The sequence below is a fragment of the Oryctolagus cuniculus genome, chromosome 1 (genome assembly GCF_964237555.1).
Source record: "Oryctolagus cuniculus chromosome 1, mOryCun1.1, whole genome shotgun sequence".
Lineage (NCBI taxonomy): Eukaryota > Metazoa > Chordata > Mammalia > Lagomorpha > Leporidae > Oryctolagus > Oryctolagus cuniculus.
In genome coordinates this window covers 232,643,030-232,656,771 of record NC_091432.1, presented here as the reverse complement: position 1 = coordinate 232,656,771, position 13,742 = coordinate 232,643,030, and the positions used below count along the sequence as shown (strand labels likewise).

Here is a 13,742-nt window from a genome sequence, read left to right as displayed (position 1 = left end):
CGTCTTGTGACTTGGGTCCCTTGAACTGAGAGATGGCAGGAGTGAGCGGGGAACCCCGGTGCAGGGGGTTTAAACTTTACAGGAAGTCAGTTCCTCCTCATTCCTGTGGATGGGCCTGGGTTCACCCACTTCCTGGTAAGAGAAAAGCCGCCAAGTTCAGTGCCGCGCTGGGACCTGGTGAACATAGCCAGGATTTCCTTATCTGCCAGTCACGGGCCTAAGCGTCCAGCGAGCTGGGTTCAGGGAAACCATCAAGGAATCATTTTCCCAGCATCTCAATCTGCTTCCTCCACTCATTTTATTTTTAAGATTTTATTTATTTGAAAGGCAAAGTTAGAGAGAGGCAGAGGTGAGGTAGAGAGAGGTCTCCTATCCACTGGTTCACTCCCCAAATGGTCACAACAGCTGGGCTGATCAGAAGCCAGGAGCCAGGAGCCTCCCCCAGGTCTCCCACACAAGCGCAGGAGCCCAAGCACTCGGGCCATCTCCCACTGCTTTCCTAGGCCACAGCAGAGAGCTGAATCAGAAGTGGAGCAGCCAGGACCTGAACTGGCGCCCACATGGGATGCCGGCGCTGCAGGCGGCAGCTTCACCCGCTACACCACAGCACCGGCCGCTCTCCACTCACTGTAGGAGCACGTTTGTCAGAGAGAAGCCCATCGCTGATGCAACTGCCCATCACCTAAGGCAGCTCCATCCTGTCTGTTTGGGGATAATAGTCTTCAGGGTAAATATTGGTTCTGTGATGCAAAGACTGCCAACTCACAGGTCCCGGCCCGGCCTGACAGCCTGATTCCAGGCTCAAGCTGCTACCAAATAAGTGAACAGGAAGAGCTAGCCAGTGACATGCGACCCGGCCGACGGGAGCTTTGTCACTTCCCATTCAAGAAGTCGGGTCAAGGCCTTGTCCCCACCTCGCAAGGGGTGGTGGCGGTGCTGGCGCGGGGCTGTGCTCGCCGAGGGCCTTTCCAAGTCAGGAATCAGCGACAGCGGTCAAAGGTGGCCACCACGTGGACTTTATTGCGTCATCGTAAACACAAAGTCGTGTCTGCTCTCGTCCAGACACCCAGAAGGTGGTCAGAGAAATGTAACCCAGCTCCGGTTCTGGAACGTGCCCTGAACACCGAAAGCCTCACCTCACTGCGCGGGACCTCAAGGCACTTCTGTGTCGCCAAACATTCACTGTCGCCCCTCACGTGCAAACAGGCTGCAGGACTAGGGCGTGCACACACACACACACACACACACAGAACCACTCCCAGGGGCTGGCCTCTGCCCACTTCCCGCTCCAGGTGCGACCACGTGGGACACCGTGGAGCACCTGAGAGAGGAATGAGCTTTGTCCCGCTCTGCGCCCGCCCCCTGCTTTAAAACAAGCAACACCTTATGAAGTAAAAACATAAAAAAATATATCCTTAAAACCCGGCCTCCCCGGCGTCCCGCAGGGCCACTCCCTGGGCCACGCGGGGTTCATCTGCCCACGGACTGCTGGGTCCGGCCTCGTCCGCCCTGCAGCGTGCGCAGCTCCTGCTGATTCATGGGGCTCTGCGGGGCGGCCGACCGCGTGGGATGTAACAGATGAGGGGACCGAGGACTCAAATGGAAAGGCCGCGGTCTCCTTCTGTCTCTGGTGATGGTGTACGGGGCCCGGGGGGGAGGGACCCCGGCAGTGACTGACACGTGAGAGATGCGATGCAAGGCAGGCTGGGACCGACACAAGGGAGAGGCAGGCACAGGAACTCCAGGGCCGGGGCTGTCGGCGCCAGGGCCAGGGACACACGGAGGGCCGCCCGGTCTGCCCAGGCAGCTGCAGAGGCCCAGGGGTGCCCCCACCCCACACGCAGCCAGCTCACGCCAGCCAAGGGCTCCGAACTGACATCCTCCCAGGCAGGGAGACCCCGTCTACGGCAGCTGCCAACCCCAAGCTCTCATGGAGAGCGGGCCGGGAGCCCCGAGACAGAGCAGCTCCCGGGGTGTGGCCGCCGTGGGCCTGGCAGGCGCACACACGGCCACCTCAGTGTTGGGGGATCCTGGAAGTCCACGAGCTGTCACGTGGCAGACTGACCCGCGTCCCAGACAGGTGAGTCTCTCTCTCCAAAAACGAACTCCTAGAATCTTCCACTGGCGATGTCCCCAGAGCCCGCAGGTGCAAACGTGCCAAACCCGGAGGAGCGGGGCAAAGGCGCAGCTCAGTAGAAATCCAGGCGCGCCTGCACCGTCTTGCAGCCCTTGTCCGAGTAGACCCTCTCCTCCTTGGGGAAGTAGGTCATCTCCTCGGCCACTCTGCTCACCACGTCCTCGTCCACCACGTAGCCCCGGGCGCGCATCTCCGCCCGCACGCACATCTTCACGTGCTTGTACTCCAGCGGCAGGAAGGGGACGAAGTAGTCGATGAGGTTCCTGTCGATCAGCCCACTGCGCCACAGGCCGCCTGCGAAACGAGACCCGGCGCGTCTCCTGCCCATCCAGGCCACGTCACCCGGGCCGCCCTGATCCCGGCTCAGTGCGCCCTCTAGGCCTTTACCCCTCGGCGCCAAGGGGCGACACACCTGACCCACCACTCGGCTGGACCCCATCTGGTTTCTGGAACAGAAGTCCTGACCTCAGCGGCCACGAGGCGAGGGCGACCACGCGGCCCAGGAGCCCGGGGAGCCGCAGCTCACGGCTGGCCGAGGCCCCGGGCCGCCCCAGTGGACTCACTGTGTTTGTTATTGAAGACCCCGACGGACAGCACGGCCTCCAGGTCCTTCAGCTGAATGTCCTCCCGCTTCCTTCCCGCCCGCCAGAAGTCCAGGGCCGTCTTGGTGATGAGGTCACCGCCAGCATTGCTGTGAGGCCAGAGACACAGAACAAAACCCGCATTAGGGGCCGGCGCTGTGGCGCGGCAGGGAACGCTGCCGCCTGCTCGAGTCCCGGCTGCTCCACTTCCCATCCAGCTCCCTGCTAATGCACCTGGGAGAGCAGTGGAGGACGCCCAGGTGCTCGGGCCCCTGCACCCGCGTGGGAGACCTGGAAGAAGCTCCTGGCTCCAGACTGGCCCAGCTCTGGCCCTTGCGGCCATCTGGGAAGTGAACTAGCAGATGGAAGACCTCTCTCTGAAACTCTTTCAGATAAATAAATAAATCTTAAAAAAAAAAAAACCTCACAGATTAAGTCAGACCCCTTGTGCACTGGGCAATGACCCTGTTCTAAGGCCATGCTTATCAAGGAACAGCTACTACGTACTGCTAGACTACACAGAAACAGATACCGGCACCGGCCCTCAAGGGACCTACAATCTGTCTCTTCAGAACCTGCTGGGTCCTGCTATGGTTTCTTACAACCCTCAGAAGCCACACAGTCAGGTCGCCCGCCTGTCACACACAGTCAGCCCATCTGTCACACAGTCAGATCGCCCGCCTATCACACAGTCAGGTCGCCCGTCTGTCACACAGTCAGATCGCCCGCCTGTCACACACAGTCAGGTCGCCCGTCTGTCACACAGTCAGATCGCCCGTCTGTCACACAGTCAGATTGCCCGCCTGTCACACACAGTCAGGTCGCCCGTCTGTCACACACTCAGGTCGCCCGTCTGTCACACAGTCAGATCGCCCGTCTGTCACATAATCAGGTCGCCTGTCTGTCACACACAGTTAGATCGCCTATCTGTCACACAGTCAGGTCGCCCATCACACACAGTCAGGTCACCCATCTGTCACACACAGTTAGATCGCCCGTCTGTCACACACAGGTCGCCTGTCTGTCACACACAGTCAGCCCATCTGTCACACACAGTCAGGTCGCCCGTCTGTCACACACAGTCAGCCCGTCTGTCACACAGTCAGATCGCCCGTCTGTCACACAGTCAGGTCGCCCATCACACACAGTCAGGTCGCCCATCTGTCACACAGTCGCCCGTTTATCAGTGACCATTTCTGCAGCTCACTCTCTGGGCCACGCTGATACGGCAACAGGGAAATGACAGAAGCCAGCCCACCGGTCCCGGTACCGGCTGCCCTGCCTCTGGATCCAGTTCCCTAAGGCACCCTGGGAGGCAGCGGACGTTCCCTGCCACCCGCGTGGGAGACCCGGATGCCGTTCTAGGCCCCTGGCTTCCGGCCTGGCCCAGCCCCAGCTACTGCAAGCGTCTGGGGAGTGAAGCGGCGGATGGGCGATGCCCCACCCCCCAGCAGTCGGTCTGCCTTCAGGTCCTTTTTCCTGGAGTGAGTTAGGTGCCCGTTGCCAGGCTGGCAAACGAAATGCTGGCGGTCGCCCGGACGGACGTCACTCCAGCCCCAGCCCAGGGCAGAATCGGGCTCGCGCCCCGGCCGACCTGAGGAAGATGAAGATGGCTTTGCGGTAGGACACGCCGTCGATCTGCTCGTAGTAGTCCAGGAACGGCTTGACGGCGTCGATGACGCCCGGGTGCAGCTTATCCATCTCGTCGAATATGAACACGGAGCTCGCGCAGGCGCTCACGTTCCCGTGAATCCACTTCTGCAGCTGGTCCTGGCCAAGCAGAGAGGCAGCAGTGTGCGGAGGGGCAGGGACGCTCCCGGGGCACGGGTGCCCGGTCCTCCTCCTGCCCGGGAGGCCCAGGCGGCCCCAGGTCAGGGCTCTCTGACCGCTTCCCAGGCCTTGTCTGGAATCCACCCACAGTGGGCGCTGGCAGGGGTCGGCTCCTCGCCGCAACACAAGGGGTCTTGCAGACGTCCGGGGGAAACGCACACCACGGAAAAACACCCCGGCAACGAGCCCTCCAGGCTCGACACCCGCGGCCGTGACCGTGAGACACCCGAGGACACCCTCCCCGCCCCACTGGACGGCTGATGTCTGGGAGGAACCTGAGAAGCAGGGCGACACCCAGCCCCAGCCTGTGGCGCGTGCACTTCCACTTCCTCGGCCGGTCAGTTTCTATTTCTTCTTAGATTAACCCCGTCAGGGCCAATGCCCACTTAGCGAGAATTTCCTCACCAGCCTCACACAAGGGACATCTCAGAAAAGGATGGGAGGACAAAAATAAATGCTGGAGCCGGTGCTGCGGCACAGTGGGCTAAGCCTCCGCCTGCCACGCCGGCATCCCATATGGGCTCCGGTTCGAGACCCGGCTGCTCCACTGCCCATCCAGCTCTCTGCTGTGGCCTGGGAAAGCAGTGGAGGATGCCCAAGTGCTTGGGCCCCTGCACCCACATGGGAGACCCAGAAGAAGCTCCTGGCTCCTGGCTTTGGATCAGCTCAGCTCCGGCCGTTGCAGCCATCTGGGGAGTGAACCAGAGGACAGAAGCCCTCTCTGTCTGTAGCTCTCTCTCTCAAATAAATAAAATCTTCAAAAATAAAAAAAGAATCAACGCTATTCAGGAGGGGAAAATCCCTCCAGTGCTCCTGGCAACCACAGCAGAGACGGCGGGAAAAGGCGGCGGCCACGCAAACAGGTCAAGCCCGCCCCACCCGCCCCAGCACCCTGGGCCCGTTCCCTCGTCCCTGAGGCGGGGCCGGCCGCTCTGCACACTTCCAGCCGGGAGATCTGGGTCCACGTTCCCGCTCTGCCCCGCGGCCCATCACAAAGACTGCAAGCAGCAAGCCAGCGTTTCGGCAGACGGCCCTCGCCCACTGCAGCTCTGCACCAGAAAGCAACGGTGGGAGGGGAGGTCGTGACCGCCAGGGCCACGGAGCCGCGCGGACATGAACTGCGAGAGAGCGGGGCAGGCGGCAGAGCGAGCCGGGGGCGGCCAACAGCAGGGAGCGGGCGGCCCGGGCGGCGGGGCAGGAGGCTGAGCGAGCTGGGAGCGGCCCAGGCAGCGGGGCAGGAGGCAGAGCGAGCTGGCGGGTGGCCAACAGCGGGGAGCGGGCGGCCCAGGCGGCGGGGCAGGGGGCAGAGTAACCTGCGGGTGGCCAACAGTGGGGACCAGGGGGCCCGGGGGGCCAACAGTGGGGCCCGGGGGGCCAACAGCAGGGAGCGGGCAGCCCAGGCGGTGGGGCAGGGGGCAGAGCAGCCAGCAAGCGGCCTGGGGGGCCAGCAGCGGGGCCCGGGGGGCCAACAGCAGGGAGCGGGCGGCCCAGGCGGTGGGGCAGGGGGCAGAGCTAGCCGGCGGGCGGCCCGGGCAGCCAACAGCGGCGGCGGCGGGTTCTCTTGCCTGGTACAGCTTTGTCTTGTGCTCATGCGGGAAGTGCAGTGTGGACACAAACAGGTGCACAAAGTTACTCTTGAGGCCTCGGGGGTGAAGGTTCTCAGCCAGGATCTGGCTGACAAAGTTCTTGCCGGTGCCGGCCCAGCCGTGCAGGGACAGGGTCAGCGGCTTCTTGGGGTTTCTGTTGCTCTTGAAGCCGGTCAGCGCCTTCAGAATCACTTCCGTGGCCAGATGCTGTCCGAACAGCTTCTCCAAGTCCCGCTGCAGGGCTGCGCGCGCCGGCCGCAGGGCAGAGAGACGACCCTCGTTACCAAAAACCAAAAATAAAGACAGCCCCGGGCCGGCCAGGGCGGCCAGGGCGCCGGCGGGGTCCCCCGGGGCGCGCTCACACCCGCGCGGGCCGAGACCCCGGGCAAGCCTGGGGCGGGGTCCACGGGGGCGCGCTCACACCCGCGCGGGACGAGACCCCGGCCCCCGGGCAAGCCTGGGGCGGGGTTCCCCGGGGCGCGCTCACACCCGCGCGGGCCGAGACCCCGGCCCCCGGGCAAGCCTGGGGCGGGGTCCCCCGGGGCGCGCTGACACCCGCGCGGGACGAGACCCCGACCCCCGGGCAAGCCTGGGGCGGGGTCCACGGGGCGCGCTCACACCCGCGCGGGACGAGACCCCGACCCCCGGGCAAGCCTGGGGCGGGATTCCCCGGGGCGCGCTGACACCCGCGCGGGACGAGACCCCGGCCCCGGGACAGCCGCCCGCCCGCCCGCCCCCGCGTACCCGTGGCGTTGAGCGGCTGCTCCTCGCGGCAGCACTCGGCGAAGCGGCAGTAGAAGTCCGTGTAGGACAGGTAGCCGGTGAGGGCCGACACGGCCCCGATGGCGATGCCCACGCTGATGGGCTCGAACGCCGCCGCCGCCTGGGCCGCCAGCAGCAGCCGCAGCAGCCGCAGCAGCCCCGCTCGCCGCATCCCGCGCCACGCAGCCCGCAGCCGCCACCGGGCTGCACGCCCGCGGCAGGGCGTCAGGCGACTTTCCGCCCCGGTGGCGTCACTTCCGGTGCGGTGGCGTCACTTCCGACGGAGGCCCCGCCCACCGCGGAGGCCATGGCGGGGCGGGGCGGGGCTGTGGTGGTGAGCGGCGCGGCGGTGACTTCCGGAAGCTCCGGGGCTTTGCGGGGCTTGTTTTCTGGAGCGCCCCCTGCAGGCTGGGGATTCGGCAGCACCCCAAGCCAGTGGGCTCCTGGTGTTCTCCCGCGCGGGCACCGGGGCCCACCTCTCGCGGTGGGTGCCTTCATGAGCAGCTTTGTCCTGGGGACTCCAGACTCCTGCTCCGCAGGACCTGGGGTGGAGGGGGGCTCCTCTCTGAGAAACACGCCAGGGTAATGCGTTCATTTGGGGCGGGGGCGGGGGAGGGGGGCTGCCTTTTCCTGAAGGAGCTCGCAGGTCCCAGCAGGGCCAGGACAGCGTAGGGTCTCGGCCTGTCCCGAGTGGTCTGCAGCTGGTCAGGGACCCCCCCCCCCAATCCGCAGGTCGGCTCTCCGCCCCCCTCCCCACCCCGGGACTGCCACGTTCTGGGTCTTGAAGTTCACGGCTGATGGTCAGGAAACACTCCTGGGCACCATCTGTGGTGCCCGCGTCCCGTGTAGGGCACCCGGTTACAGCGCCAGCCGCTCCATGTCCCGTGTAGGGCACCCGGTTAGAGCGCCAGCCGCTCCATGTCCCGTGTAGGGCACCCGGTTAGAGCGCCAGCCACGCCACGTCGTGTCCCGTGTAGGGCACCCGGTTACAGCGCCAGCCGCGCCACGTCCCGTGTAGGGCACCCGGTTAGAGCGCCAGCCGCTCCACGTCCCGTGTAGGGCACCCGGTTAGAGCGCCAGCCGCGCCACGTCCCGTGTAGGGCACCCGGTTAGAGCGCCAGCCGCGCCACGTCCCGTATGGGGCACCCTGTTAGAGCGCCAGCCGCTCCACGTTGTGTCCCGTGTAGGGCACCCGGTTAGAGCGCCAGCCGCGCCACGTCCCGTGTAGGGCACCCGGTTAGAGCGCCAGCCGCACCACGTTGTGTCCCGTGTAGGGCACCCGGTTAGAGCGCCAGCCGCTCCATGTCCCGTGTAGGGCACCCGGTTAGAGCGCCAGCCGCTCCACGTCCCGTGTAGGGCACCCGGTTAGAGCGCCAGCCGCACCACGTTGTGTCCCGTGTAGGGCACCCGGTTAGAGCGCCAGCCGCTCCATGTCCCGTGCAGGGCACCCGGTTAGAGCGCCAGCCGCTCCACGTCCCGTGTAGGGCACCCGGTTAGAGCGCCAGCCGCGCCACGTCCCGTATGGGGCACCCGGTTAGAGCGCCAGCCGCGCCACGTTCCCAGTCCGGCTTCCTGCTCATGCGCCTGGAAAAGCAGCAAGTGATGGCCCAGGATTGGGCCCCTGCCAGCATCTAGGAGACCCAGAGGGGGTTCCTGGGCCAGCCCCAGCTGTAGTGGGCGTTCGGGGAGTGAGCCTGTGGATGGAAGTGTCGCTCCCTTGCCTGCAAAGGAACGACACTTCTCCCAGCTGATCGGTCTTCAGTAGACTTTTATTTAAACAGGATAGAAAGAAAAACCCTTGAGCAAGGGGAGCTCCGAAAGAAAGGGGAAGCTCCTGTACCACATCACAAATGGCTTATATAGTATATCATTGCAGACGCATGTAATGCAAGCTTAGTCCATGCTACAGTCCATGCGGCGGCGCTCCAATCGGGTGCCTGATCACGCACAGTCCATGCGCTCCTTGTCCAACCATAAAGGTGATCACGCGCCTTCATCCAATCAAGCTCCTGGTCACGTAGCAGGCAACTCCGGTGCTAACAACAAGCTTCCACCTGGTGTTTTCTCAGCTTTGGTCAGTGGGAAAAGAAGTACGGGAAGCCCCAAGGCCATAGTTGTTTTGACTCTAGCCTGGGGTGATGAAACAGTCCCGATATCACAGCTCAACAGAAACCATAAACATCCACACAGCAGTAACTATTGCCAACGGTCAGCAAGCCAAGCCTTAGCATGTGGGCCCATGGCCGGCCATGGGTCCCCACAGGAAGCTCGCTCGCTCGCTCTCTATTCCCCTCCCTCTCCCCTCCCTCCTCGCCTCCCTCCTTTCTTCCCTTTCCCTTTCAAGAAAATAAATAGGAGCCGGGCACTGCGGTCACCCTGCAGCGCTGGCATCCTGTATTCAAGCCCAAGTTCGAGTCCCGGCTGCTCCATTTCCAGTCCAGCTCCCTGCTAATGTGCCTGGGAAAGCAGAAAATGGCCAAGTCCCTGGGCCCCTGCCACCGTGTGGGGGACCTGGAAGGAGCTCCTGGCTCCTGGGTTCGGCCTGGCCCAGCCCCAGTCGTCGTAGCCATTTGGGGATTAAACCAGTGGATGGAAGACTTTCTGTCTCTCCCCTCTCTGTAACTCTTTCAAATTAGTAAAATAAATTCTTTATGAAATCCTCTCTCTCTAAATCCTGTTGGCTGACTTTGGTTTCTGCTTCCCTTACCATACTGCAAGCTCTATTTCCCCTCTTAATTCATGGTGTCGATAGAAATAAATAAGATTTATTCAGGGGAGAATGAGTGACCCGGCCTGGGAGACACGAGCCTGGTGGCTTTGGGTCTTGGGAAGTGGCCCAGGTGGTCCAGGTGGCCCTGCAGGTGGAGGCTTACCCTACGCCACAGCGCCAGCCCTGTGAATACTGATGCTCACCAAAGCTCTGGTCACGCATACCTTGTGGGCTCCGTAGAACCGTGACCTGGAAACTCAATATAAAAAAATCCCACAAGGTCTCTAGCAATTCGGAAACGTTCCTTGGTCTCAGCGACAGGCCAGGGTATCCTGAATCCCACACAGCATTATTCCAGTATGGCATTTTTTTTCTTCAAAGGCTTATTAATTTGAACGGCAGAGGAGAGAGAGAGAGAGAGAGAGAGAGAGAGAGATCTTCTATCCCCCTGGCTCACTCCCCAAATGTCTGCAACGGCCAGCCTTGGGCCAGGCTGAAGCCAGGAGCTCGGATCTGCATCCAAGCCTCCCACGTGGGTGCAGGGGCCCAGGCACTTGGGCCGTCCCCCCCGTCCCCCAGGTGCGTTAGCAGGGAGCTGGGTCAGGTGCAGAGCAGCTGGGACGTGGCCCAGTGCTCTGATACGGGTGCAGCTGTCCCCAGGTGGCCAAGCCTGCCGTGCCACAACGGCCCCAGCCTAATCCAACGTGTTTTCAACACGGACATACTCCTATTTCATTGAAGAAAATAAGTGAGGAAGGGAACCGTCTACAGCCGGTTTTAGGTTGGTGAGTCCTGATGTATTTTAAGTGGATAGTTTGATTTCCTTCCTTTTTTTTTTTTTTTTTTTTTTTTTTTTTTTTTTTTTTTGACAGGCAGAGTGGACAGTGAGAGAGAGACAGAGAGAAAGGTCTTCCTTTGCCGTTGGTTCACCCTCCAATGGCTGTCACGACCGGCGCACTGCAGCCGGCACACCGCGCTGATCCGAAGCCAGGAGCCAGGTGCTTCTCCTGGTCTCCCATGGGGTGCAGGGCCCAAGCACTTGGGCCATCCTCCACTGCACTCCCTGGCCACAGCAGAGAGCTGGCCTGGAAGAGGAGCAACCGGGAAAGAATCCAGTGCCCCGCCGGTGTGCCGGCGCCGCAAGGCGGAGGATTAGTCTAGTGAGCCACGGCGCTGGCCAATTTCCTTCCTTTTTAAAAATTACTTAGAGAGAGAGAGAGAGAGAGAGAGAGAGAGCCCTCCCATACGGATCCACTCCTCTAATGCCCAGAACAACCAGGCTGGGCCGGGCTGGAGGTTGGACAGCCAGGAACTGAACCCAAGTTCCCGCATCGATGTCCATGGAGCCCTCGCCTGCTGCCTCCCAGGTGCACGTTAGCAGGAAGCTGGGACCGAGAGTCGGGTGAGACCCACAGTGGGCGTCCCAAGCGGCGTCTTCACCCCTGCTCAAGCACCCACTCCTGGGGAGTTTGGTTTTTGTAGCACAAGGGGGAATCCAAGCTCATACGCAAGTCGCAGCAATAACCTGGACGGCCATGAGTGCTGGTCACGTACTCCGTGGGTCTGACCGGCGTCTGCCTGGTGACTCTTGGTCTCAGGGACTAAGGCCGTGGAGGTAAAGTGTCCGTTTGGCGCGAGTGTGCGTTGAGCAGCCGTGAACGCCACCTGACCTCCCACGGCCTGAGCCCCTCCAGCTGGCCCTGGAACAGACCCTCTGCGTGTCCCGCAGCCCTCACTGTAGATGTTTCTGGACAATTCTTTGCAGAAAGGTCTGGGAGTCTCTTGGGGCCACTGTTGCGGTGCAGCGGGTTAAGCTGCCACCTACAATGGCGGCATCCCACAAGGGCACCAATTTGAGTCCTGGCTGCTCCGCTTCCAATCCAGCTCCCTGCTAATGCACCTGGGAAGGCAGCAGAAGATGGCCCAAGTGCTTGGGTCCCTGCACCAGCGTGGGAGACCCATGTGGAGTTCCAGGCTTCAGCCTGGCCCAAACCCAGCCATTGTGGCCATCTGGGGAGTGAACCAGCAGATGGAAGACCTCTCTCTCTGTCTTCCCCCCCTCTCTCTGTAACTGTGCCTTTCAAGTAAATAACTAAAGCTTTTAAAAAAATAAAGGTCTAGAAGTCTCTGAGGGAAGCGGCCAAGATTTGCAGGCACCTTTCAATAGCTTTTTAAAAATTATTTATTTGAAAGTCAGAGTTACACAGAGAGAGAAGGAGAAGCAGAGAGAGAGGTCTTCCATCTGCTGGTCCACTCCCCAGTCGGCTGCAATGGCTGGAGCTGTGCCAATCCGAAGCCAGGAGCCAGGAGCTTCTTCCGAGTCTCCCATGCAGGTTCAGGGGCCCAAGGACTTGGGACATCTTCCACTGCTTTCCCAGGCCATAGCAGAGAGCTGAATCGGAAGTGGAGCAGCCAGGACTCGAACCAGCACCCATGTGGGATGTTGGCACTGCAGGTGGCTACTCCACAGCACCAGCCCCATCAATAGATTTGGCTTTGCTGTTTCGTTAGGAGGCCCACCTTGGTGGTGGTGGTGGTGGGGTGGCTGGTCTTGGCTGCCTCGGTCACCTTTGCAGCTCAGCCCTCGGTGGCACACGGTCCCCAGGGCAGCCCAGGTGACATTTGCATTTCTGTCGTGTCGCCGTGGGCTCTCGTGCTTGCCACCCCCTACTGGAAGGTAGATAGTGGGGAAGGCTCTCCCACTCTACCCACGTGGGCTCAGAGTCAGTTCCAAATCCCACCGCACTTCCAGCACCTGTCTTCCTGCCTCCCTCTCGCTCAGTGTCTCTGCCCACTGAAGTTCTTTGTTTCCTGGTGACCCTGACTGGCTTGGCCTTTTCCGTGTTGGAGGAATTTAGGGCGAGTCACATATTGAACGAGAACCAGGAAGGGACGTCATGGTTGGCTGGGGTTTTCAGGACCAGAGACAGCGCCCTCTGCTCTGCACCTGTATCCCTGGAAGACAGGTGTCGGGGAAGCTCCCGCTGAGAGACTTCAGGTGCTCACACCAGGGCAGACACTAGAGGGCGCCAGTGAGCTGCAGGTCTGAGGCCTGCCGAGGGGTGGGCACAGGAGCTAGGAACGCAGCTGGGTGGCAGGGACCCAAGTCCTGGGGCCATCGCCTGCTGCCTCCCAGGTGCACGTCAGCGGGAGGCAGGGCCAGGACTGGAACCCCGGGCAACTCCGATCGAGTTCTGAGCATCTCCACGTCCTAACCGCTGTGCCAAACCCCTGCCCCAAAGCCTGGCTCATTTAAAACGCCAGCAGTCTACACTGTGTCCTGTTCTCCGTAACTTAGTGTCTGGGCCAGGTGGTTAGTAAAATGGCACGGGCTTGTCTGTGGCACGATTTACGTCCAGGACACCATCCTAGGCTCCAGCCCCTGCCGCCATTGCTGGAGCCAGGTGACCAGATGGCCCATCCAGAGGTGTCAGCTCCTCCCCCACCCTAATGGGATTCACTGCTCCTACTTCCCTGCCCCCTTGCTCTCTCTTGATCTCTCCTGATCTCTCTTGATCTCTCCTGATCTCTCTTTCTCACCCCCCCTTCTCTTTGCCCCTTCACTCCGGCCGGTCAGGTTTCCCCGGTCAATAAACCCATTCCCTTAGCTGTGGTGTTTGGTGTGTTTTGTGTGGCCTTACACATGTGACATTTGGTATTCTGTTCTTGTCTGCTATTTGTGTACCAACAACACAGTTTATTTCCGTGAAATCTGGATAGTTAGGGAACATCAAGGGTGCTTTTAGAAAGCTGTGTTGAGTTCTGACCCACAAAAGCACACATTGATACAATTTGATACATTTCACACAGGTGTACCAAGAAAACCAGACAGTGAGCGCCACTACCCTGCCTGAAGACCCCTTGTGTGCCTTCACCCTTTCCCTCTCAACGCCCCCTCTGCCTTCTCTGCTGTTGTTGTAAGATTTATTTGTTTGAAAGCAGCAAACAGACAGGAAGCTTCCATCAGCTGGTTCACCCCCCAAATGACCTCAAGGGCCAGGCTGAAAGCCAGGAGCCCAGAACTCATCTGGGGTTTGCCACATGGGTGGCAGGAACCCAAGAACGTGGGCAGGATTCAAACTGGCACTCCAATATGGGGTGCCGGAGTCGTGGGGACAGCCTGACCTGCTGTGCCA

General features: G+C 61.4%; 1 protein-coding gene across 2 annotated transcripts; it reads right to left on the bottom strand.

Moving 5' to 3' along the window:
- Nucleotides 1-993: 993 nt before the first annotated feature.
- TOR1B (torsin family 1 member B) lies at nt 994-7,154 on the bottom strand. Of its 2 annotated transcripts, XM_051829512.2 has the most exons (5): nt 6,879-7,151; nt 6,114-6,376; nt 4,313-4,488; nt 2,701-2,828; nt 994-2,431 (listed from the first exon to the last, which is right to left on the bottom strand). In XM_051829512.2, exons 1-5 carry the CDS (start codon nt 7,066-7,068, stop codon nt 2,190-2,192), a joined length of 999 nt encoding a protein of 332 aa, XP_051685472.1. In that variant the 5' UTR covers nt 7,069-7,151; the 3' UTR covers nt 994-2,189. The 2 variants fall into 2 exon arrangements, with proteins under 2 accessions (XP_051685472.1, XP_051685473.1); XM_051829513.2 differs by lacking the exons at nt 994-2,431; nt 2,701-2,828; nt 4,313-4,488 and adding an exon at nt 5,413-5,597 and having other exon boundaries at nt 6,879-7,154.
- Between the last annotated feature and the right edge of the window lie 6,588 nt (nt 7,155-13,742).

Coding starts and splice junctions, on each gene's coding strand:
- TOR1B (XM_051829512.2), bottom strand. CDS start 7,068: ATGCGGCGAGCGGGGCTGCTGCGGCTGCTGCGGCTGCTGCTGGCGGCC. Junction 2,829..4,312: donor GCCATCTTCATCTTCCTCAG/GTCGGCCGGGGC, acceptor CTGGCCTCACAG/CAATGCTGGCGGTGACCTCA. Junction 2,432..2,700: donor GGTCTTCAATAACAAACACA/GTGAGTCCACTG, acceptor CTCGTTTCGCAG/GCGGCCTGTGGCGCAGTGGG.